Below are 23418 nucleotides of genomic sequence, written 5' to 3'. Positions count from 1 at the left end.
ACTACTGCCAAATGATGATGATCTCCTAGCTCTCTATCTGGAAAAACACGGTATTTCTAGGAAGTAGTAAGTGCTGTACGTTGTTTTCTTATCTAAATTTCTGTGGGAAAAAGGATTTCAGTAAATGATGCTAAATCAGTTGGCTATCCAATGGGGAAAAAGAGTGACCATTGATTGATCCCACCTAACACCACACACAAAAATTAATTCAAAACGGATCATAGACCTAAATACGAAAAATTTTCCTAGAGAAAATCTTCCTGACCTTTGGTGTAGAACAATTGCTTAAAGAGGACACAAGACGACTAACATGCAAAAAAGTATCAATTGAATCTCATTAGAATTAAGAATTTCTGTTTATCAAAAGACACCATTAGACAGTGAAAAGAGAAAGCTGTTCACAATTTTTACATCTACCAAAGGACTTGTATCCAGAATATACAAAGAACATTTGCAAATCAATAAGGAAAAGACAACCCAATGTAAACAATGCACAAAGGATGGGAATAGGAACTTTACAAAAGAGAATTTCCAAGTGGTCAATGAGACTATTAGCAGGTACTCAACATCATTCCTCATTCAGTCTCTTGATTTTAAAAATCTCACAAATCTGTATCTCCAGCTTGTATATCTGACTTGACATCTCTACTTGGGTGTTTAATAGGCAGTTCAAACACCATGTCCTAAACACTTTGATTTTCCACTAAATGCCTGCTTTTACTCAGTCTTTCTCATCTCAGTAAATGGTAACTTCGTTTTTCTAATTACTCAGGTCAAAAATCCTGGATCTATCCATAGCTTCTTTCCTTCAACACCTGATATCTAATCTGTGAGAAATTGTTAGCTGTATCTTTATTTTTTTTTAATTAATTTATTTATTTTTGGCTGCGTTGGATCTTCGTTGCTGTGCGTGGGCTTTGTCTAGTTGTGGCAAGCGGGGGCTACTCTTTGTTGCTGTGCGCGGGCTTCTCATTGCAGTGGCTTCTCTTGTTGCAAAGCACGGGCTCTAGGCACGTGGACTCAGTAGTTGTGGCTCGCGGGCTCTAGAGCTCAGGCTCAGTAGTTGTGGCGCACGGGCTTAGTTGCTCTGTGGCATGTGGGATTTTCTCGGACCAGGGCTCGAACCCATATCCCCTGCATTGGCAGGTGGATTCTTAACCACTGTGCCACCAGGGGAGCCTTAGCTATATCTTTAAAGAAGTCAGGCTTCACACCATTTTCCAGGTTCCCATCTCTATTCAGGCTGCTGTATCCGTTACCAGGCTTTGCTGTTCCACCCTTGCCTGACTGCAGTCCACCATCAAAAGAGCAGCTAAAGGGATCCTCTTAAAATACAAGGAGGATCGTGGCATTTGTCTGCTCAGAACATTCCAGTGGCTTCTTATCTTACTCAGCATAACACCCATGTTTTTGGTTATGTTATTGGTTGAAATATGTCCCCCAAAATCCATACATTGAAGTTCTAACCCCTAGTGCCTCAGAATGTGACCTTATTTGGAAATAGGTTTGTTACAGATATAATTAGTTAGCATAAAGTCATACTGAAGTAGGGTGAATCCTAATTCAGTATGACCGGTGTCCTCACAAAAAGGGAAAATTGGAGACAGACACACATGCAGGGAGAATGCCATACAAAGATGAAGGCACAGATTGGAGTGATGCTTTTACAAGCCAAGGAACGCCAAAGATTGCCAACGAACCACCAGAAGCTGGGAAAGAGACATGGAACGGATTCTCTCGCGCAGCCTCAAGAACTAACCCTGACAACATCTTGATCTTTGACTTCTGGCCTCCAGAACAGTGAGGCAATAAAATTCTGTTAAAGTCACCCAGTTCGTGGTACACTGTTATGGCAGCCCTAGCAAACTGATACAGCCTATAATGCTTTTTCTCAATCCCCACTCATTACCATTTTTCTCTCCTCCCCACCTCCCCCCCGCTCTTGTTCATTCCATTACAGCCTTCTGCCCCTTGCTGTTCCCCAAACCCACCCAGCATGCTTCTTTGTCCTTGCTGTTCCCTTTGCCTGGAATAGTGTTCTCCTGGATGTCCTCACAGCTCACTCTCTCCTTATTTTAGGTCACCTACCCATTAACACCTTTATTAACCAGTCTGTATGGATTACACCTCCTGGCCTCTCACTTTCCCTAACCCCTTTATTCTGCAGCTTTGTTTCGTATAAGCTCTTCTTTATAATATTATCCATTGTTTGTTGCCTGCTTCCCCTCTCAAATAAATACACAATAAATGTAAGCTCTGAATGGTCAGACTTTATTTTTTTCAAGGCTATATTCCCAGTTGCTAAAACATGCTTGGCATGAAGTATGCATTCAGTAAGTACTTGTAGAATGAACGAATGAGTAACTGAATATAGTGTATTTATATAATGATGTGTTTATCACTAGGGTGTTAGAGTTGAAGGTTTCCGATTTTTTAAAAAATCAAAAGCACACATTTTTAGTTGAAGGTATTAAATGCATGTTCCAAAAGTATCTAAATGCTTAATGAATTAAGCAATAAAAAAAGATAATTAACATAAAAGAATCATAAGCTTTGGAAATATTTTTGTATTTATAAAACATGTAAAATATGTATTAATATGGAAGATTGTTATATTATTTAGCTTAGGATCTAAAATCTTAAAATCTATATAGTCACTGAAAATAAGAATAGATTAGAGGCAAGAACATGGAAACTTTTAGGTAATCAGACATTCTCCGTCCCTCAAATACAATGGAAAAAAAAATATCTCTTTTGCAAATGTCCATCTAAAATTGTTAGCCTTTGTAATAATTACTATATTTTAAGTCAAGGATTCTTAACCAGTAGGGCTTATCAGGGATTCTTAACCAGCAGGGCTTATCAGAATTACAAGAGCATCAATTGCCTCAGATGAAATATACATAAATCCTAGAAAGTCTATTTGGTTGGTCTTGGATGAACTTCTGCTTGAAGCCAGAACAAAGAGAAAAAAACCTTCCCCAGTTGATTTCGAGGTGGTGAACCAATGGCTTAACTGATTAGTAGGAGGGGTCAGAGTGTCAGTGCCTTTGAGAGAAGTTGTATTTTTTGTGATTTCCTTGTGAGCCTTCAGAAGTCAAAGACGTGCAAGAGCATGACATGCTTCAATAGCCCCATTGTGACCCCTCGGCCTTGGCCGACTGCGAGTCAACTCACTGGCATAACAGTAGCAGCTTCAGGAAAGTGGTTTTTATTCTTGAACACAAGAAAGTAGGTTATGTGCAGCTGGGATGATTTCTCATTTCCCCTCAAGATGAGCGATGGCTCAGGGGACTGAAATCAACCTCTTCTGTAAGGGGGCGTGTGAGACGGGGGAGGTCTAAGGAGATATGACCCTCAAGGTTTCAAACTTTCACTTCATCCTCATGAGTCATTTGTGTGGAAAATGAAATTTAAAATGCAAAAGTGTATGCACAGTTGTGCTTCTTGCTTCTGCACGATTTAATGTAAAACAAGATTTTATGTGACCAGTAACTGTTCCCAAATATAAATTGTGTGCCAAGATGTCCACTTAGTAACGTTAAGACCAAAGCCAGAAATAGCCAAAGCACAGCTCTGCAGGAGGGCATTTCCGCTGGACCATCCTATAGTGCAGTTCAGTTCTAGATAATGGGACTTCTGTGCTCAAGAACAGTTTCTTCACTAGGAAATTGGATTATTTGACTTCAGACTGTAGAATAATGAGAAAACACGAGGAACTAAAATTTCCAGTGCCCATGCAGTGATGCCCGTTAGAAAGAGAAGAGATGGTACCATGGCTTTGCCCCAATAGCTCTGCTTTTCGTCAGTTTTGTGTGTTCTAGTTTTTTTTTAAAAAACACATTATAAAGACTTCTTATTGTGTATATTAGAAAGAAAAATAAGTAAAGCAAATGTGGCTCAATGTTTACAATTGATAATTCTAAGTAAAGGACATATGGGTATTATGTACCTTTCACCTAGAATCACCAGTTGTACTATTCTGGCAACTTTTACGTAGGTTTAAAATTTTTCAAAATGAATGTTGGGGAAAAAAATAGAGTAGGCATTATAGTAAATTCTTGTTTCCTTGTGATAATCTTGGCAATACATCGAGATTTTTTTTTTTCGAACACTCATAAATTACTTTCCAACACTTGCTTTCAGCTCAGATCCCAAGTTTGAGTAAAATTTGCTCTGAAAGTCCTCAAAACGCAGAAACATAAAAAGATTTTCTTTAAAGCCCCACAGGGGGTCAGCAAACTTTTTTTTTCTGTAGATGGCCAGATAATAAATAATTTAGGCTTTGAGGACCACATATGGACTCTGTCACATATTCTTTACTTTTTTTAAACTCTTTAAAAATGTAAAAATATTTTTTAGCTCAAGGCCTCTTCAAAAACAGGCTACAGGCTGGATTTGGCCAGCATACCATAGCTTGCCTGGTACAGAGTATTTACCAGATCAATAGCTACCTACCAGATACAAGGGGATGTGTTCTGTGCTCCAGCAAAGAAATCACATCTGCAACAGCAGCTGCAGTTGGAGTCACCACCTGATTAAATTTTCAGTAATCTACTTTCATTCTTCAATACCCATCTGTTTTCTATACAGGCACAACAGGCGACTTGAATGGAACCACCACCCCTGCATTTTTTAAGTCCTTGATGATAGCAGTAAGTTCTGCAGTTCCTCCAGGAATGTGGTATTGCCTTTGGTTTACTATTTTCAAAGGCAGAGCCTTTGAAAGGGGGAGGGGGGGAGGGAATGACTGGGAGTTTGGGATTAGCAGATGCAAACTATTATATATAGAATGGATAAACAACAAGGTCCTATTGTATAGCCCAGAGAACTATATTCACTATCCTGTGATAAACCATAATGGAAAAGAATATGAAAAAGAATATATATGTATAACTGTTCACTTTGTTGTACAGCAGAAATGAACACAGATTGTAGATCAACTATACTTCAGTAAAATGTAAAAAAAAAAAGTAAAAACAAAACCAGAAAACAAAGGCAGAGCCAGTTTGAATGGCTTCCATTTAACTCTCCCTGTCATAGCCCTCGCTCCATGGTCAGATAACATGTGGAGATCCTGTGAGCTGCTATACATTATTTCTAATTATCCATTCCAGAACCAGGAAAATAATCCCGGGCCGGGGGGGCTACAATGAGATGGACTCTTGACCAAACCCCATGGCTTATCTGACTGTTAGCTCCCTGCTCCGACTGGTGGACCGTAGGAAGTACTGTGAATTTTGAGCCAATGCCCATAAATCCTCAATATCTGATTACTTTTACTTCCCCAAAGCTTTCGTCCTGATAAATGGTTACAGAACTTTTCAAGGAGGGCAAAGAGGATGATTTACAGCATAACTTTTTTCCTTTGCTATGTAGCAGCATCTTTTCCTCAATGGGACCTGGCTTTCCCTGCATTTGAGGGGCTCTGGATGTATGAACTGGGAATTCATTGAGGGCCATGACTCTCTTTTTTGGGGATGCAATTCAGACTTCAGTTTGCCAGTCCTGTAGCTTTTCCACTGACACAGATCAAGTAAGACTTTACTAGACTCCCAGTGGTTTCAGTTCTGGTTTGACTGGTTAGTCTCAAGCTACTTGCCATTACGGTAACCACACTCACTTTGCCTTTGGTGACTAAGTCCCCCACTTGGCTCCACTACCCTGGGATCCCACTATCCCACTGTGAGAGGGCCCACCTCAGTGTAGCAGTTCCCTTAAACTTGGGACTAATGGTGGAAAGAGACCACATAGTTCAAGACCCCTGGGGCTCCTCTCAGGAATTTATTTCTCCAGCAGTAGTGAAAGACGTGTCGTCTAGACCTTCCCAGAGGAGGTCTTATGTGATAAATCCACTCTGTCATCCCAAAGAACTGACAACTCTATATCGGACAACTTTATTGAGATAGAATTCATATACCATAAAATTCACTCCTTTAAATTGTACAATCCAGTGGTTTTTTTAATATAATCACATAGGTATGCAACTATCACCACTGTCTAATTTTAGGACATTTTCATCACACCAAAAAGAACCCTGCACCCATTAGCCATCATTCCCCCTTCTACCCACTCCCAGGCAGCCCTAGACAGCCACCAATCTACATTCAGTATGAAGGTTACAATTTCTTCAATTCCTTGTCAACACTTGTGATTGCTTGTCTCTTTTATTTTAGCCATCTAATAGGGTATGAAATGCTGTCTCATTGTGGTTTTGATATGCATTTCCCTAATGACGAATGATGTTGAGTATCTTTTCATGTGCTTGTTGACTACCTGTATATTTTGTTTGGATAAATGTCAGTGGATTTCTTCTTCTTCTTCTCTTTTTTTTTTTTTTTTTTGTTTGTGTGGCTTGCGGGATCCTAGTTGCCAGACCAGGGATCGAACCCAGGCCCCCCTGCAGTGAAAGCATGGAGTCCTAACCACTGGACTGCCAGGGAATTCCCCTTGGATGAACGTCTATTCAGATCTTTGGCCCATTTTTTAAAAAATTGGGTTATTTGTCTTGTAATTATTGAGATTTAAGAGTTATTTATATATTCTGATACAAGTCCCTTGGTTTCAGTCAGTATAAATTGTCAAAATCATGCAATTCTTTCAGTTTGCATTGCACCTTCTCATGGGTCATGATTAGTTTCTTATGATTTAGGGCCGGTGGGCCATTACAGATTGTTCAGGCAAAGGGAGATTAACCTCAGAGTTGGAAGGACATGTACTTATGCCAATTTTCTGGGTTTCATTCATTTCCAATCACTAACCTAACTTCAACAAAAGAGACTCTGCAAGGTTGAGGATTCAGTTTGTTTAGCAATCTAGCCACGTGCAAGACAGAACTTTGGTTTGCTTTTTAGGAATCTCAGTTCTGTAGCTACAGGAGACAAGAATTTCTTTCAAGACCGTCATAGAAGTTTTAGGTCTTTTATGCAGACATTGAGCTGGGAATTGAAGGCTTTGAGCTATCATTTTCTTTCCCCAATTTCTTCAACACAGTTAGAAACAATAAACCAATGCATTATATTCTGTATTTTCACTAAAATATACTAAGACAGCAAATACATGGTCACCTAGAGCCTTGCTTTTTATAGGCACTTGAATACAAAAATCTAAATGGTTTTGCCACTGCATGCCATGGATTACTAATGCCCCATTACCACTGGAACTCATGTCATTTATGCCTTTACATCTAATTAGATCAGAGAACAAATTCCAGAAAACCCAGACTAGTTCGTAGATCTTAAGATGCTGCTCCTCTGGAACCATTCTCAGTACTAAACTCTGTGTCACTCTACATCAGTAGTATTTAATCAGAGAAGCAAACACACTAGAAGATATATATGCACATATATGTATATACAAAGACACATACACACACATATGAATTGGTTACAAGGATATCTTAGAGCTGGCTAAGCAGTTAAGTAGTCTCGCTAAGGCTGTCTGTCATCTTCACATCTGATGCTGGAGCTTGAAGTTCACAGGGTAGGCAGTTCAGAAGGAAAGATAAATGTAAGTAAGGTGGTAGAGATCAAGAGCAAGCTGGAGCACATAAGGATGTGTTGAAACCTGTGTTAGTTTCTGTTGCATTGACCTTGTGGTACGGATGTCATGCAGAAGCCAGGGCCCTTCATTGAGGACGTGGCCTAAGACTCATAGAAGCAGGAGTACCAGGGAATAGGGCAGCATCGGCAGGCCCAGCAGCACCCCATGCCAACATGAGAGTCAGCAGAACAGCAACACAGCGTGGGTTACAAATGTCTACTACTGTTTTCTGCTCACCACATCTCACTCAAAAAATGCTCTTGTGGGGAGAAAATATTTGCAAATGATATGACTGACAGGGGGTTCATAGCCAAAATATATAAGCAGCTCATACAACTCAATATCAAAAAAACAAACAACCCAATCAAAAAATGGGCAGAAGACCTGAACAGACATTTTTCCAAAGAAGACATATAGATGGCAAACAGGCACATGAAAAGATGCTCAACATTGTTAATTATTAGAGAAATGCAAATCAAAAACACAATGAGATATCACCTCACACCTGTCAGAATGGCTGTCATCAAAAAGTCTACAGATAACAAATGTTGGCGAGGATGTGGCAAAAACAGTTGTACACAGTTGGTGGGGATGTAAATTGATGCAGCCACTACAGAAAACAGTATGGAGGTTCCTCAAAAAACTAAAAATAGAACTACCATATGATCCAGCAATTCCACTCCTGGGTATATATCCAGAAAAAACAAAAACACTAATTCAAAAAGATACATGCACCCTATTATTCATAACAGCACTATTTACAATAGCTGTGATGTGAAAGCAACTTAAGTGTCCATCAACAGATGAATGGAGAAAGAAAATATTTTATATATATAATGGAATATTACTCAGTCATTAAAAAGAATGATATTCTGCCATTTGCAGCAACATGGATGGACCTAGAGATTATTATGCTTAGTGAAGTAAGTCACACAAAGACAAATACTGCATTATATCATTTATATGTAGAATCTTAAAAAAAATCAGTGAATATATATGCAAAAGAGAAATAGACTCACAGATACAAAAAACAAACTAGTGGTTACCAGGTGGGAGAGGGATGGGGGGAGGAGCATGTGAGGGGTAGGGGATTAAGAGATACAAACTACTATGTATAAAATAGATAAGCAACAATGATATATTGTATAGCACAGGGAGTTATAGCCATTATCTCATAAAAAGTTTTAATGAAGTATAATCTATAAAAATACTGAGTCACTATGCTGTACACCTGAAACTAATATAATATTGTAAATCAACTATCCTTCAATTAAAAAACTTCTCTTTTGGCCCATCCTAATGAGAGGCATACAGGAAAGGGAATTCTGGAAAATGCTTTTCAGCCTAGCCAAGTAGATGCACAAAAAAAACATCTCATGTGGTTATATAAATCTTGTTCTTTGTGACAGTTTATTGATACAAAAACTGCACATATTTAATGTTATAATTTGATAAATCTGGACATATGCATGTACCCATGAAACCATCACCACAGTCAAGATAATAGACACAGCTGTCATCTCTGAAAGTTTCCTCATGCCCTTTTGTTTTATTTTAATGTGTATACTAAGAACATTTAAGATGAGATCTATCTACTCTCTTAACAAACTTTTTAAGTACCCAATACAGTATCGTTAATTATAGGCATGATGTTACACAGCAGATCTCTAGAAGTCATTCATCTTGCTTAATTGAAACTTTATACCCATTGAACAACTCCCTATACTTTCAGTTCTATTGTACATTAAGACTTTCAAACCATTGTATCATTCATAATTCATTTGACATTAGCAAAATGAAAGGTGCAGAATTATTTTCACATTTTTAAAACGAGAGTAGTAAAGCTCTAGAAGGTTTAATGATGTGGGTAGTGAAATTAAACAAGAAAATTTTTGACTTGCCAACTTGGAGAGTTCAACTTATATAATAATTCCAATCTTCCAACGTATAGAGAACACTCAGAACACCTATAACTCTGAACATTTCATTATTATCTTCCATATTATTATATCATCAGATGTGAAGAAGACAGCCTTAAATAGAATTATTATTACAGAGATTATTTTTTAGTTGTCTAATAATGTAGTGTTTTAGATGCTACAAAATCATCCATTATTAATTTTATGATTAGATTTACCTTTATGTTTACTAATCTCTTTGCTCACAAGCATCCCATGTCTTGTGCCTTTATTGTACATTAATTTTGTGCTACTATATTACATTTTTAAAGTAGCACCTTTAGTGGCATTCTGGGAGTAGTAAATATATAGTACTACTGGACAGTAAATATATATAGTTTTAGCTACTGCTAAATTACATATGTCTACTACTATATGACATATAGAATACGGGTTTGAACAAACGTATAATGACATGTATCCAACCTTATAGTATCCCACAGAGTATTTTAACTGCTCTAAAAATCCTTTGTGCTCCATCTAGTCATTTCCCCTCCGCTCTCACCAACGCCTAACCCAACGTCTGGTCTTTTGCTGTCTCCTTAGTTTTGACTTTTCCAGAATGTCATATAGTTGGAATCGTATAGTGTGTAGCCTTCTCAGATTGGCTTCTTTCACTCAGTGATGTGCACTTAAGGTTCCTCCAGGTCTTTTCATGGCTTGATGGCTCATTTCTTTTTGGCCCTTGAATAATAAATAGCTCATTGTCTGGATATACCACAGTTGATTTATCCATTCACCTACCGAAGAACATCTTGGTTGCCTCCAAGTTTTGGGAATTGTGAATGAAGCTGCTGTAAACATCCACATGCAGGTTTTTGGTATGGACATGAGCTTTCAGCTCCTTTGGGTAAACACCAAGGAGCATGATTGCTGGTTCATATGGTAGGAGTATGTTTAGTTTTATAAGAAACTATTAAACTGTCCTCCAAAGTGGCTGCACCATTTACATTTCCACCGGCAATGAATGAGAGTTCTTGTTGCTCTACATCCTCGTCAGTATTAGACGTTGTCAGTGTTCTAGATTTTGGCCATTCTCATAGATGCATCATGCTATCTCATTGTTTTAATTTGCATTTCCCTGATAACATATGATGGGGAGCATCTTTTTATATGTTTCTTTGCTGATGATCATGTTTTGATTTTTGTACAGTGAGTACAGCTTCAATCCTCTAGGTACCCTTTTTGGGATTAAGCCCCCAATCTGTGTGTGCATGTGTTATAAATGTATTTTTCATGATCTCTCTATGGGGTTAATACCTTCTTTGTGTGTTTTGGAGTATAATAGTCCTATTCAGTATAGCAATTCAATTCTTATATGTATTACATATCTACCAAATGAAGAAGTCTATAATTTTCTAGCATAATTATTAAATTGCTTCTCTGTTAAAAATTGGGAAAGATCCAGTTATTACAGGAATTGAAACAGTGCATTTTAGAAAGGCTCTAGCACTTAAAGCTCCAACACAAGAATTATATCTATGGATTCCTACTGGAAAGTCATATTTCATGGGAGTGAATCCTTATTCAATTACTCCCTAGTTTTGTTACCTTGAGAGGGTTACTTATCTGTAAAATGGAAGCAGTTCATATTATGGACTTGAGTAATAAATGATAATATAATGTATCATATAGCATTTACTTTGCACAAATTAAAACACTTAATACATCTTAGCTACTAGTATTATTATCATCATTATCATCAAATTTACCACAACTACCATCCCCTCTACCTAATCAATTGCAACTTAAATAATATATTCTTTCTGTTCTCCTAGAGAATTAAGGGGAAGATATAAAAATGGTAATTTAACTTGCTATATTTTTGCATTGCCTGTCTTCAATAGTTAATGTGATTAAAGAGTTTTAAGTATAATTCACTCTTTTTTCTTTTTGTTAGGCTTAGCTTCCTTCCTATCCTTGAGCCAGCTTATCTCATTTTATTTGACTTGTTTTATAATAAGTTGTGCCTGAAAATAGAATCAACACACTGGAATCAAAACTACTTTTTTTGCATGTCAACGTCTAGTATTTATTTTCATTACACATTGTCAAGGAGGAGCTAGTAATTAAAAATGTAATACTCTGCTTTTCCTAAATGACATGAAATTGCAATATGGTAAGTAATATTGTGTATATTTTTCAGTTCGACGGATTTCATTTCTAAAACCAGTACATTGATAGTTTCATCTTAGGGAATTTTCTTTGATCACATATACTACACCCCTAGGAAGTAGATGACAGCTGCTATGTATTTATGTGTGTGAAGAAATTGAATTTAATTAAAGTTCATTTCTCTGATGCTTAGTACAGTTATTATATTTGAAGAGGCTAAAAAATGCCCTGTAAGTTGAAAGACATATGAGAAAGGACACTCAGAGGCAAGGATCAAGTTACTCTAAAATCAAAGTAACTTAAATTATAATATTATTCAATTAATGCCTATATCTTAATCGACTCTCACTTGTTCAAACATGGGAGACATAAAAGGAAGTTAAATGTCTAACTGACTTCTCACTTATAACAAGTGTGTTAGGATCCCATGAATGCTGATGTTGTAGGCTCATTGGTAGGACTATCAGATTTGGGAAAAAAACAAAATAGAATGCTCGCTTAAATTTGAATTTCAGATAATCCACAAATGTTTTAGTATAAGTATATCCCATGCAATATTTGAATACATTAAGTAAAGAACATAAAAAAAAAAAAGCTATATACCCACTGGGCTAAAAGACATAAATAAAACGGACATCACCAGACTAAAAGACATAAATAAAACGGACCTCACCAGGCTAAAGTGAGAGGGACATAGTTATACTAGGAACATAATTATACTAAAATATTATGTGTTGCTTACCTGAAATTGAAATGTAACTGGGCATTCTGTGTTTTTTTCTGGCAAACCTTGTCAGGTGAGCCATTCTGTGTGCTCTTGATCTCTCTCTCCTTGGACAGCATCCATTTAGAAACACTAGAGTTGCAGCCCAGAGGTCCCTAAATCCTCCACTGAAATTCAAGGATTTAAGGTGATACCTACTTTATCTCTTTTAGACCATAGAGATTTTTTTTTAATGTTCTTTACTCAGTGTATTCATTTTAATATTATGTATTATTACATTTATCTGAATAAATGTGTGCTAATCCACTTGTAACTTATAAATCATAATAATAAACAAACACAATATACTCTCTACCTGCAAAAGAGCCAGTACCACCACAGTGGTACATTTGTTACTAAGGATGAACCTGCATTGACACATCATAATCACCCAAAGTCCATAGTTTACCTTAGGGTTAATTCTTCATCTGTACATTCTATGGGTTTGGGCAAATATATACTATAATGGCATGTTTCCATCATGGTGATATCATGCAGAGTATTTTCACTGCCAAAATCCTCTGTGCTGTGCCTATTCATTTCTCTCTCCCCCATTACTCCTAGCAGCCACTGACCTTTTTACTGTCTCCACAGTTTTGCCTTTTCCAGAATGTCTTATAGTTGGAATCATATAGTATGTAGCATTTTCAAACTGGGTCCTTTCACTTGATAATATGCATTTAAGGTTTCTCCAGGTCTTTTCATGTCTTGATGGTTCATTTCTTTTTAGCCCTGAATAATATTCCATTGTCTGCATGTGCCACAGTTGATTTATCCATTCACCTTCTGAAGGACATCTTGGTTGCCTCCAAGTTTTGGCAATTATGGATAAAGCTGCTGTAAACATCCATGTGCGTGTTTTTGTATGGACATAAGCTTTCAACTCCTTTAGGTAAACACCAAGGAACACAACTGCCGGATCATATGGTAGGAGTATGTTTTGTAAGAAACTGTCAAACTGTCTTCCGAAGTGGCTGCACCATTACATTCCCAACAGCAATGAATGAGAGTTCCTATTGGTCCACATCCTTACCAGCATTTGGTGTTGTCAGTGTTTTGGATTCCACATTCTAATAGGTGTGTAGTTTTAATTTTTAATTGTTTTAATTTGCATTTCCCTGGTGATATATCATGTTGAGTAACTTTTAAATGCTTATTTGCTATCTGTATATCTTCTTTGGTGAGGCGTCTATTCAGATCTTTTGCCCATTTTCAAAATGAGTTGTTTGTTTTCCTACTGTTGAGTTTTTAAAGTTTTTTGTATATTTTGGAATCCACTCCTTTATCAGATATGTCTTTTGCAAATATTTTCTCCCAATCTGTAGCTTGTCTTTTCATTCTATTGACAGTATCTTTAATAAAGCAGAAGTCTTTAATTTTAATGAAGTCTAACTTATCAATTTTTTTTATTAATTATGCCTTGGTTTTGTAGCTAGAAAGTCACTGTCATTCGCAAGGTCATCTAGATTTTCTCTTATGATACCTTTTAGGAATTTTATAGTTTTGCATTTATGTCTGTGATATATTTTGAGTTAATTGTGAATGCTGTAACCTAATGAATTTTTAATACATATTTTTGTATTTTATTACATGGAATCATTACAGATCACTGCATAGTTTATTTGGTATTAGGAAACTGTTTTTTAGAAAACATGCTACATAAGTAAGAGATAAAGGTTTAGTTTTCAGTTAATCATGAAAAAAAGTCATGGTATCTGCTTAATTATGTTAGTTAATTATCTACTCAGATTTGATCATTCTAGTTCACTCCTCCTAAGACTAATGTTTTAGAGGAAATTTCCAAAGTTAGGGAACAAATCAGAGAACTTGCTTTTTGATAAAATTAACAGTTGCTAAACAATATTCCCTACTGTTATGAACTAGGTGTTATTATGCCTCATCTTATAGATGAGAAAACTTGAGTAATCAGAATTTAACCTATTTGTGCAAGGTCTCAAAGCTAGAATGTGATGGTCACCAAAACTCAGTTTTCCCACAGCTTCCCAATTGCTCTCCGTGTAGCAGGAACTTGGAGCTGTCTTGGGCAAACCATTTTCAAATTCTTCTATTTCCTTCCTTGGCTAATTCCTACTCAGTTTTAGTCTCCTCAGTGTATGTAACCTTCTCTTCAGTGATTTTTATTACTGCTTTATCCTAAAACAAGGTTTCATTTCCATCACAAAAGGGTATGCCTGCTTTGTTTATTTACTCCTCCAATATTTTGTTCCAGAGAGAAACTCTCTTAAACAAATCACTCAAATGCCTAAAAGAGGTAACGAAATGTCAAATGAGATCCATCAAGTTAAACTCATTTGTTAATCTAACTATTTAGTCATCTATTTGAAAGAGTAAGAAAAAGAACCCATCCACCTCTAATCAAATTTTACCGAATCAGGTGTTTGTCTAGTACTGTACTTGCTACATGTTTTGCAGAACACCATAAAATTCCTGTACAAATTTTTTAGCAACCTCACTAAGGTTGCAACCTATTCTGGAGGGTAAGACAAACAGAACACACTGTGCTATTCAACTGCTAGGTCGTATGCATAGGCTCCAAGTGTAATAGTAGCATACGGACATTTAAAAACGATTTATACGTTATAACTTTTGATGATTACCTGTTTTGAATTATTTCATTTTAGAACAACTGTATACTTGAGAAATAGGTATAATTACCATCCAGTTTTACAAATGAGGAATCTGAGGCTAAGTGAAATAAACTATGTGCCCAGTGTTATAGGAACAAACACTTACTTAAGCCAGGACTCAAATGCAACTCATTATGTTTTTATTACACACTTCTTAAGAAATCTATGGATTACAATAGTTGCGGAAGGTTCTTGAGGAAGTGAATATTGGATATGAAAAGATTGTTGGGATTTAAATGAGCCTTGGTAACAAGGAAAGAAATCCAACATTATAGAATAAAATTAAGGCAGGTCCTGAATCAATGTGTTGCTAGTAATAAGTGAATTAGTCTGCACAGTCTGAAGGGTTTATGACCGAGAGTAATGGTGAATAATACTGTGCTGTACAAATAGCAATCAACACTGGTTGTTGATTTGCAGTTTCAGTTTGCAATATTGTATCATTCACTGCTTTTGAATTCGTGAGATATATTGATATATAATCTGAGTATATATAAGCAAATGATGCTGAAAATTGCTAAACGCAGCATGATTCATAGCTGATGTATTTCTGAAACACTGTAATTATTGAAAGCCCCCAAAAATCTAAATGTACATTCTATAAATACAGATTTTTATTCTCTCTTCAGTTGAAGGTAAAATATGACTATCTCAAGGGACCCAGAGTGATGTGATATAAATAAAGAAAAAAAAATGTCATAGAACCTGAAAAATCATCAGCGGATCAGTGATTTACTGACAAGTCTGATTTGGCAGAAAATCGGCTTTAGAAAGTTGGGTAGCCAGCAGTTTCACATGAATAATAATAAATCTAAATTATAGGAAAGTAATGATGACTTAATTCACATTATACTATTTATTCCAAAGTTTTCCACTTGGTTGAAATATTAATATTCTGAATAAAAACTCTCAAACTAATATTGTTCAAGGACATCCCACCTGATCCCTTATTTCTCCTCCTTAGCCATGTATAGAATCAATTAGAAGGTAATAAGTACATTTGAAATATGATTACTCCTCAGAAGTATGATAGCCAAGAGAATAAAAATTATTATAAAGCCCTCAGCAAATCCAAAGCGCTATAGGAGTGCCAAATGATTGGGCAAAACTTGCCGGCAGGGGGTGTGACTGTAATTTGTTAAGCAATTCAGAATGTGTTTCATTCTTTAAGAGAGAACCAAATGGGCATAAGTAGTTGAATTCAAAGTATATCAGAGGGCTGTAAAGAGCAGAGGTGGGGTGTGTGTTTGTGTGTGTTTTGGGCTGTGTCGATGAAAATGCACAGAAAACAAATCATTTCAGTTATTTTATTTTAAAAGCCTGTATCGTGAGTATAGTGGGTAGTGGTTTGAATTGACTTGAATTCAGGGAGACTTTATTCATCATCCACTATACATCAAATGCTATGTTTGGTAACTAGAATTTTTTAAAAAACCAAAAAAGATCTAGACATTAGGGGCCTCCCTCAGTCCTGAGGGGAGAGACATACATGAGAAAATTGTAATCAAGTGTGATTAAGAAATCAGTACGGCTACCCTGACCTACACCTGTGCCTCCCCTCAGGAGCATGAATGAGGGCTGAAAAGTGCTTTGGGGTTTGCTGCTGTTGCTGTGGTACCATTGCCATGAGCTCCTTCAACCGTCTTTAGTTGAAACAGTACCTTAGTGGTAATTTGGGGGGTAAGAAAACACTTGTCACAAATATTAGAACAAACTGTGAGAAGCTTACATTTACAAACAGACCCAGAACCAAGAAAATCTAGAACTATTAATTGTTACTATTCTGTTGCTTCTGTGACTTAGAGGAGACAGCTTATCAAAACCAAGCATTTTTCAAGAAGCTGAAAGGACCCCCTAGTCCTCTTTTTGTATTCAGCACAGAGGCTACTTTTTGCTCTCTGATGTAATAGTGTTTTTTTTTCCCTAGTTTCACCTTCTGCAGATTGGTACACTGACATGTTACATAGCTTATTATTAACCTGGCTATTGAAATAAGATAAACAGAATTCTTTCAGCCTTCTGAAGAGGAAAAGGAAACACTTCAAGGTAATTCTTTAATATTTAACTAAATATCTCCTAGTTGCTAATAAATGATAAGTAATTTTTATAGCTTGCCATATTTCATATTTTTCTCTCCGCATCCAGGAGCCTGACCTTATAACAAAACAGACTGTTATCTTATAGTCTAATTAATAAATATATCATTTAATTTTAGTCTTTTGTCAATAAAAATGATCAAAATTTGATTACTCTGTCATTAGCCTTAAATCACAAAAAAATTCATCCTAAGAACTTCCATTCCTTACTCTATGCAATTATTTCAGTCTTACCATTTGCCACTCATTTTGATCCTACTTGAAATTTTAGGATCAACTCTTGGCATATGATTAATTAAAAATGAGAGATGCAGCTTATGTTATTTTTAAGGGGAAAGGAACTCTGGTGTGCTAAAAATTTCCTTCTGTTGTTTATACTTATTTTTAAAAATGATATCCTGGCAGCAAATAATACCACAATCTGTACGTAATAACCTGTTGGGATGGCTGGAGGGGCAGCAAATTGGCGATTATCATCAACAGTGTGGGAGGCGGTAGCGTGACATGAGTTATTTAGGTTTATATTTCCTCCTTAGGAAAAAGTCCAGAGGTTGAGCAAACAAATGTTCTCATTACATCCTGTCACTCATCTCTAACCACACATTATTGGGTGGTTATTTAGAGAAAGATTATATCTGGAGGAGCAAGTACCAACTCTGAGACTTTCCAATAAAACACAATCAAACTTTGAAAGAGCAGGTTTCCAGGGACAGATCACCCGCCTTGGCTCCCCAGTAAAGTTTATTATCTCTAAGCCATGCTGAGCAATCGTTCTTAAATAAAAGGTAGCTCTGCACAGATCCTCTTGAAAGAGTAGGCAGAATCAGTGGAATGATATCAAGCCAGTGTGCTGACCTATGGTGATCAGCTCTACTTAAGATTACGAATGTGATGATGAGTGAGCAAATCCGAGGTGGGTTCAACTACCTTTCTATTCCTCCCCAGCTCTCCAGCCAGCTCAAGGGCATTCTACTGAGAACCAGAAGGAAACATAAACAATTAAGAAAGACAACTCCTTAAAAGGGGCAACGGATCTCTCTGGAGCCCATTCATGAGGACTCTACTCTCAAGACCATGGCACCTCCCAATGGCCCCGCCGCCTAATACCCATCAACTCTAGCCTTAGGATTGCAACATTTGAACTGGGGGTGGGAGAGGGGCATAAACATTCAGACCACAGACCAAGCATCCAAAGGAAGGTAAAGGACAACTCCAGCCCACTGGGTCAGTCATCTCTGTCTGTGGAATGGTGACGCATTGATAAGGTTTAGGGAAAGGGACTAGGTGTAGTCCCTTTTCTGCACTTGGGTTTCTGCATTCGGATGAGATCAGCTCCCTGGAATAGTAAAATTTACAGGTTACCATATTTCTGCAGATGTGATCAAAATGACATTTTTGTTAGGCATGGCATGGCCTTTTCCAGTTCACTTCCTGCTGACATATCTTGTAACAGCATATTTATTCTGTGATCAAATTAGTAAATAATTCTGCTTGTTTCACCTAAAAATCAGTCTCTGCTATGAAACACAAATTCTTAGTTAAAAATCACGATATTTTTATATTCCAATTTAATACGGTTGATAGCACATGAATAGGCTATTTTCCCATGACAGTTGGTAGAGACAACTTAGCCTTAACTAAAATGCTAAGAAAAATACTTCCAGTAATTTTCTGTAAAAATAGCAAATATCAAGGCTTATCTTAAAAGGTAACCAGGTAAATCATTTTCATATTTGGAAAATAAGCAACAATGATTTTAAGAGAAACTGAAAACTGAATGTGAATTAATTCTAATCTATTTAGTCTCTGTGATAGCATTTCTTAATTCAAATGTTGTTGAAAATGATAAGTTCTGAATTTTGATACACTGGGATGGGAGTTGGGGGGAACGGTGGGGGAGGGGAGATAGCTGAAAGATATGCTCGTTCTGTATTAGGAGCTCTGAGTCTTCATATAAAAAGCTTTCCCTTTCTTTCAAATGACTTAGTTGTGTTTTTTATTCCTTTTTTAGTGGGCACTTGTTCTGGGTAGGAAGACCTATGGACCTACATTTTTTTTTTTTTTTCCCACTAATCCACTGACTAAGGCAGCCTGGATTTAATTGTTTTACAGGATGTTAATATATCTTGCTTAGCAAAGGGGCCTGTGGTCAAAAATGTTTGGTAAAGAAGTTAAATATATCACAAAAGGTTTTTTTTTTAAACTGCAAATTTCATAGAGACTATTACATGCTAATGTGAATTATAAATCCATAAAATATATATACACATACTCTTTTGATTATTTCATAACAGTTTATTAAAGAGCTAAGTTCCCACACTTTTATGAAAAATAGATACTATTTTTAAAACAGTGTAATCTAATGTGAGAAAAGTAAACCTTGTTTGATTTTGCAGGTGAGGGTAAATATTACTTATATTATTCTTATTAGCCATTCATTCTTTTTTTTTCTTTGGTAAACTGTTCATTTTTCTATTGGCTTGTTTCTGTTTTTCTGTTTCAGTTCCATTATTTTCAGCCTTATTATATCTTTCTGATTTGATGCATCCCTTGTAAAGGGAATGTAACTGAATATTTTAACCCTGTTTGATAACCTATATTATTTAATATGGTGATTTGATAGTTTTATATTTATTAGATTAGTGATAATTCTCTATTTGTTATTCTCTATTTGTGACACTTGATATTCTTTATTTGTTACACTTTATTATTTAATATTTTTCTGTTTATTTCAGCTTTTTGATCAATTGTTAGAATTTCCTCTGTTCTTTTTGATTCCTCTAGTGATCTTTATACTTTTCATCTTATTTTAATTATTTTAGAAGATGATCTAAAATTTTTAAAAGGCTGATTTAAACATACTAATCTATCAAATAAAGAACCATCTGGGATTTTAATCTAATGCCTTTATTTTTAAGGAATACTTTCCTAACATTTGCAATAATGATTCCAGTTATAATTGCTATTGTGATATATTTCTTAAGTTATTTGTCTAATCTCATGCTTTCCTCTCTTGGAGTCCTTTATGATTTTGCTAAACTAGATCTTCAAATTATTGTTGTCTTTTGTTTTCCAGAATAGGTCAAAATATGATAATCTTTCCTAGTCTTTTATATCTGAGAAGGTCATCAGATTTCAATGAGAATTCAAACATAAAATTCTAGATTCAAGATTATTTTCCTTTAGAATCTTAAAAATATTGCTTCTTTTTTCTTAACTTTCTATATTAGCGATAGGAATATCATTCTTCTGCTTTGGGGTAACATCTTTTAATTAAACTTTTAATTTTAAGATCACTGTAGAGTTGCATGCAATTGTCAGAAATAATAGAGAGGTCGTGAACTTCAGCTGTTTCGGCTAAAGATTACATCTTGCAAAACTGTAATAAACTATCACAACCAAGATATTGATGTGGATACAATCCACTAATTTCTTCAGAGACCCCGTTTTACTTGTTCTCATTTGTCGTGTATGTGTGTGTATATATAGTTCTATGCCATTTTATTACATGTGTAGTTTTCTGTATAAACCACCACAGTCAAGGTATGAACTAGTATTATATAGTTCCAACACCAAAAGGAACTCTCATATTGCTCTTTTATAACACACATCCTTACCACACCCTCTACCTCATTCTTCACCACTAACAACCACTAATCTGTTCTTTCTTAATTTTGTCATTAAAAGAATGTTATACCAAGAATAATACACTGTATAACCTTTGGGGATGGGCTTTTTTTACTCAGCATAGTTCTCAAGAGATTCATCCAGGTTGTCACCTGTATCAACTTAGCATTGAGTTATATTCTACAATATGGATGTATCACAGTTTATTTAACTATTTACCAATTGAAGGTCATCTGAGTTGTTTCTAACTTTTGGCTGTCATGAATAAAGCTGCTATGGATGTTGGTGTAAGGCTTTTTTTGTGGTTTTATTTCTCTGGGATACATGCGAAAGAGTACAATCTGTGAGTCCTATGGTAGTTGCATGTTAGTTTTATAAGAAACTGCCAGCCTGTTTTCCAGAGTTGTTGTGCCTTTTTGCATTCACACCAGTGACACGTGGAGGATCCAGTTTCTCTGCATCCTCATTAGCATTTGCTGTTGACACTATTTTTAAAGCTTTCTAGGATATCTTGTAATTTTATTTTGCATTTCTCTAATGGCTAATGAAATTGAACATCTTTTCGTATGTTTGCCTTCTCTATATTTTTTTGGTGAAATGTCTGTGCATGTCTTTTGCCCATTTTCTAATTGCATTTGTAGCTATTTTCACTGTTGAGTTTTGAGAGTACTTTATATATTCTAGATACTAGTCTTTTGTCAGATACGTGGTTTGCAAATACTTCCTCCAGTCTGTAACTGGTCTCTTCATCCTCTTAACAGGGGCTTTCACAGAGCAAATATTTCAGATTTTGATTAGATTCAACTTTACAGTTTTTCCTTGTTATTGTGCTTTGGGTGTCAAGTCTAAGATCTTTTTTGTCTAGTCCTAAATCATGAAGTTGTCTCCTATGTTTTTTCTGAAAGTCTTATAATTTTACATTTTACATTTGTCCAGGATTTATTTTAAATTAGGTTTAAAATAAAATGTGAGGTGTAGGTAAAGGTAATTTTTTTTTTTTTTTTTTTTTTTTGCCTATGGATGTCCAATTGTAGCAGCACCATTTATTAAAAAGATTATTCTTTCTCTGTTGAATTGCTTTTGCATCTTTGTCAAAAATCATTTGGGCGCATTTGTGTGGATCTGTTTCTCGATTCTCTATCCTGTTTCTGTTTCACTGATCTTTGAATCTGCCAATACTATACTGTCTTGATTACTGTAGCTAAATTGTAAACCATGGCATTGGGAACAGTGATTCCTCCCATTTCATTCTTCCATTTCAAGACTGTTTTAATTATTCTAGAGTTTGTGCTTTTCCATATAGATTTTATTTTATTTTATTTTATTTTTTTTAAACTAGCTTCAATCACTTTATTTTTCTTATAGAAAACTATGTGGTGGCTACAGCTGGAGCCTGGGTCCTCTGCACGGAAACTCTGGTGTGGGTCTTCACAAGATGGTCAGTGAATTCCTGATACGGAGACTTGGTGAACACCGTCTCTTTCCAGAGATCAGGAGTGAGATAACTGTAGGTCTTGGAAATGGCATCAAAAGTGGCCTTGGCGAAGTTGCCCAGCGTTGCAGTGCAGCCCCTGGCAGAGGTGTAGCAGTCGTCAATTCCGGCCATCATCAGTAGCTTCTTGGGCACAGGGGCTGAGACGATGCCAGTGCCCCTGGGGGCAGGGATGAGGCGCACCAGCACAGAGCCACAGCGGCCAGTCACCTTGCAAGGGACAGTATGGGGCTTGCCAATCTTGTTCCCCCAGTAGCCTCATCGCACGGGGACGATGGAGAGCTTGGCCAGAATGATGGCCCCACGGATGGCAGTGGCTACCTCCTTAGAGCACTTCACACCCAAACCAACATGTCCGTTGTAATCCCCGATGGCGACAAACGCCTTGAACCTGGTCCGCTGGCCAGCACGGGTCTGCTTTTGCACAGGCATAATCTTCAAAACCTCGTCCTTGAGAGATGCCCCCAAGAAAAAGTCAATGATCTCAGATTCCTTGATGGGCAAAGAAAAGAGATAGATCTCCTCCAGGGACTTGATCTTCATGTCCTTGACCAAGCGGCCCAGCTTGGTGACGGGGAGCCACTCCTTGTCCTCGGCCTTGCCTCCGCGAGCTCCGCGGCCTCGGCCCCGGCCGCGACCCCGGCCCCGGCCCCGGCCCCGGACGCCGCTGCCGAAGCCTCCGCGGAAGCCACCACGGCCTCCCATGCCAGGGCCCCCGGGGCCTCCGGGGCCTCCGGGGCCTCCAGGCCCTCCCGCAGCACCGGCGTCATCCGCCATTTGGTGTTTTTAGGGAAAAAAAAAAAAAAAAAAAAAGCCATATAGATTTTAGAATAAGCTTGTCTATTTCTACAAAACTGAGTGACTGATTTTTATTTCTAACCTATATTCTGTGTGTGGGTGAGGGGAGGGTGTAGGTGATTTCACTTCCTTGTAGCTGCTTTAACTAAAGCTGATAAGTTGAATGATTCTTTGGAACATAGTTTCATACATCGTTTCATACATTGATTCTGCCTCTTGTTTCTCACAATTCACTCTTTTTGGAAGGCTTGTTTAATGTAATGAAATGTAAGCTAATACTCTGGATATAGAAGCTAAGTTCTGTATGTCATCTTCATCACTATAAATGTTAAGCTCAGTTTAATGTCCTGTTTTTTCCTTTTTAAATTGACTTCCTTAT

General features: G+C 36.8%; 1 protein-coding gene across 1 annotated transcript; it reads right to left on the bottom strand.

Annotated features, from left to right (window-relative positions):
* Positions 1–22084: 22084 nt before the first annotated feature.
* LOC118880284 (40S ribosomal protein S2-like) lies at positions 22085–23047 on the bottom strand. Its single transcript, XM_036823874.1, has one exon. The coding sequence runs from the start codon at positions 23016–23018 to the stop codon at positions 22500–22502; it is 519 nt and encodes a 172-aa protein (XP_036679769.1). The 5' UTR covers positions 23019–23047; the 3' UTR covers positions 22085–22499.
* Positions 23048–23418: the final 371 nt, after the last annotated feature.

The sequence above is a fragment of the Balaenoptera musculus genome, chromosome 14, assembly GCF_009873245.2.
Source record: "Balaenoptera musculus isolate JJ_BM4_2016_0621 chromosome 14, mBalMus1.pri.v3, whole genome shotgun sequence".
NCBI lineage: Eukaryota > Metazoa > Chordata > Mammalia > Artiodactyla > Balaenopteridae > Balaenoptera > Balaenoptera musculus.
The sequence above is the reverse complement of the archived record's forward strand: the minus strand, read 5'-3'. Positions and strand labels throughout refer to the sequence as shown.

Coding starts and splice junctions, on each gene's coding strand:
- LOC118880284 (XM_036823874.1), bottom strand. CDS start 23,018: ATGGCGGATGACGCCGGTGCTGCGGGAGGGCCTGGAGGCCCCGGAGGC.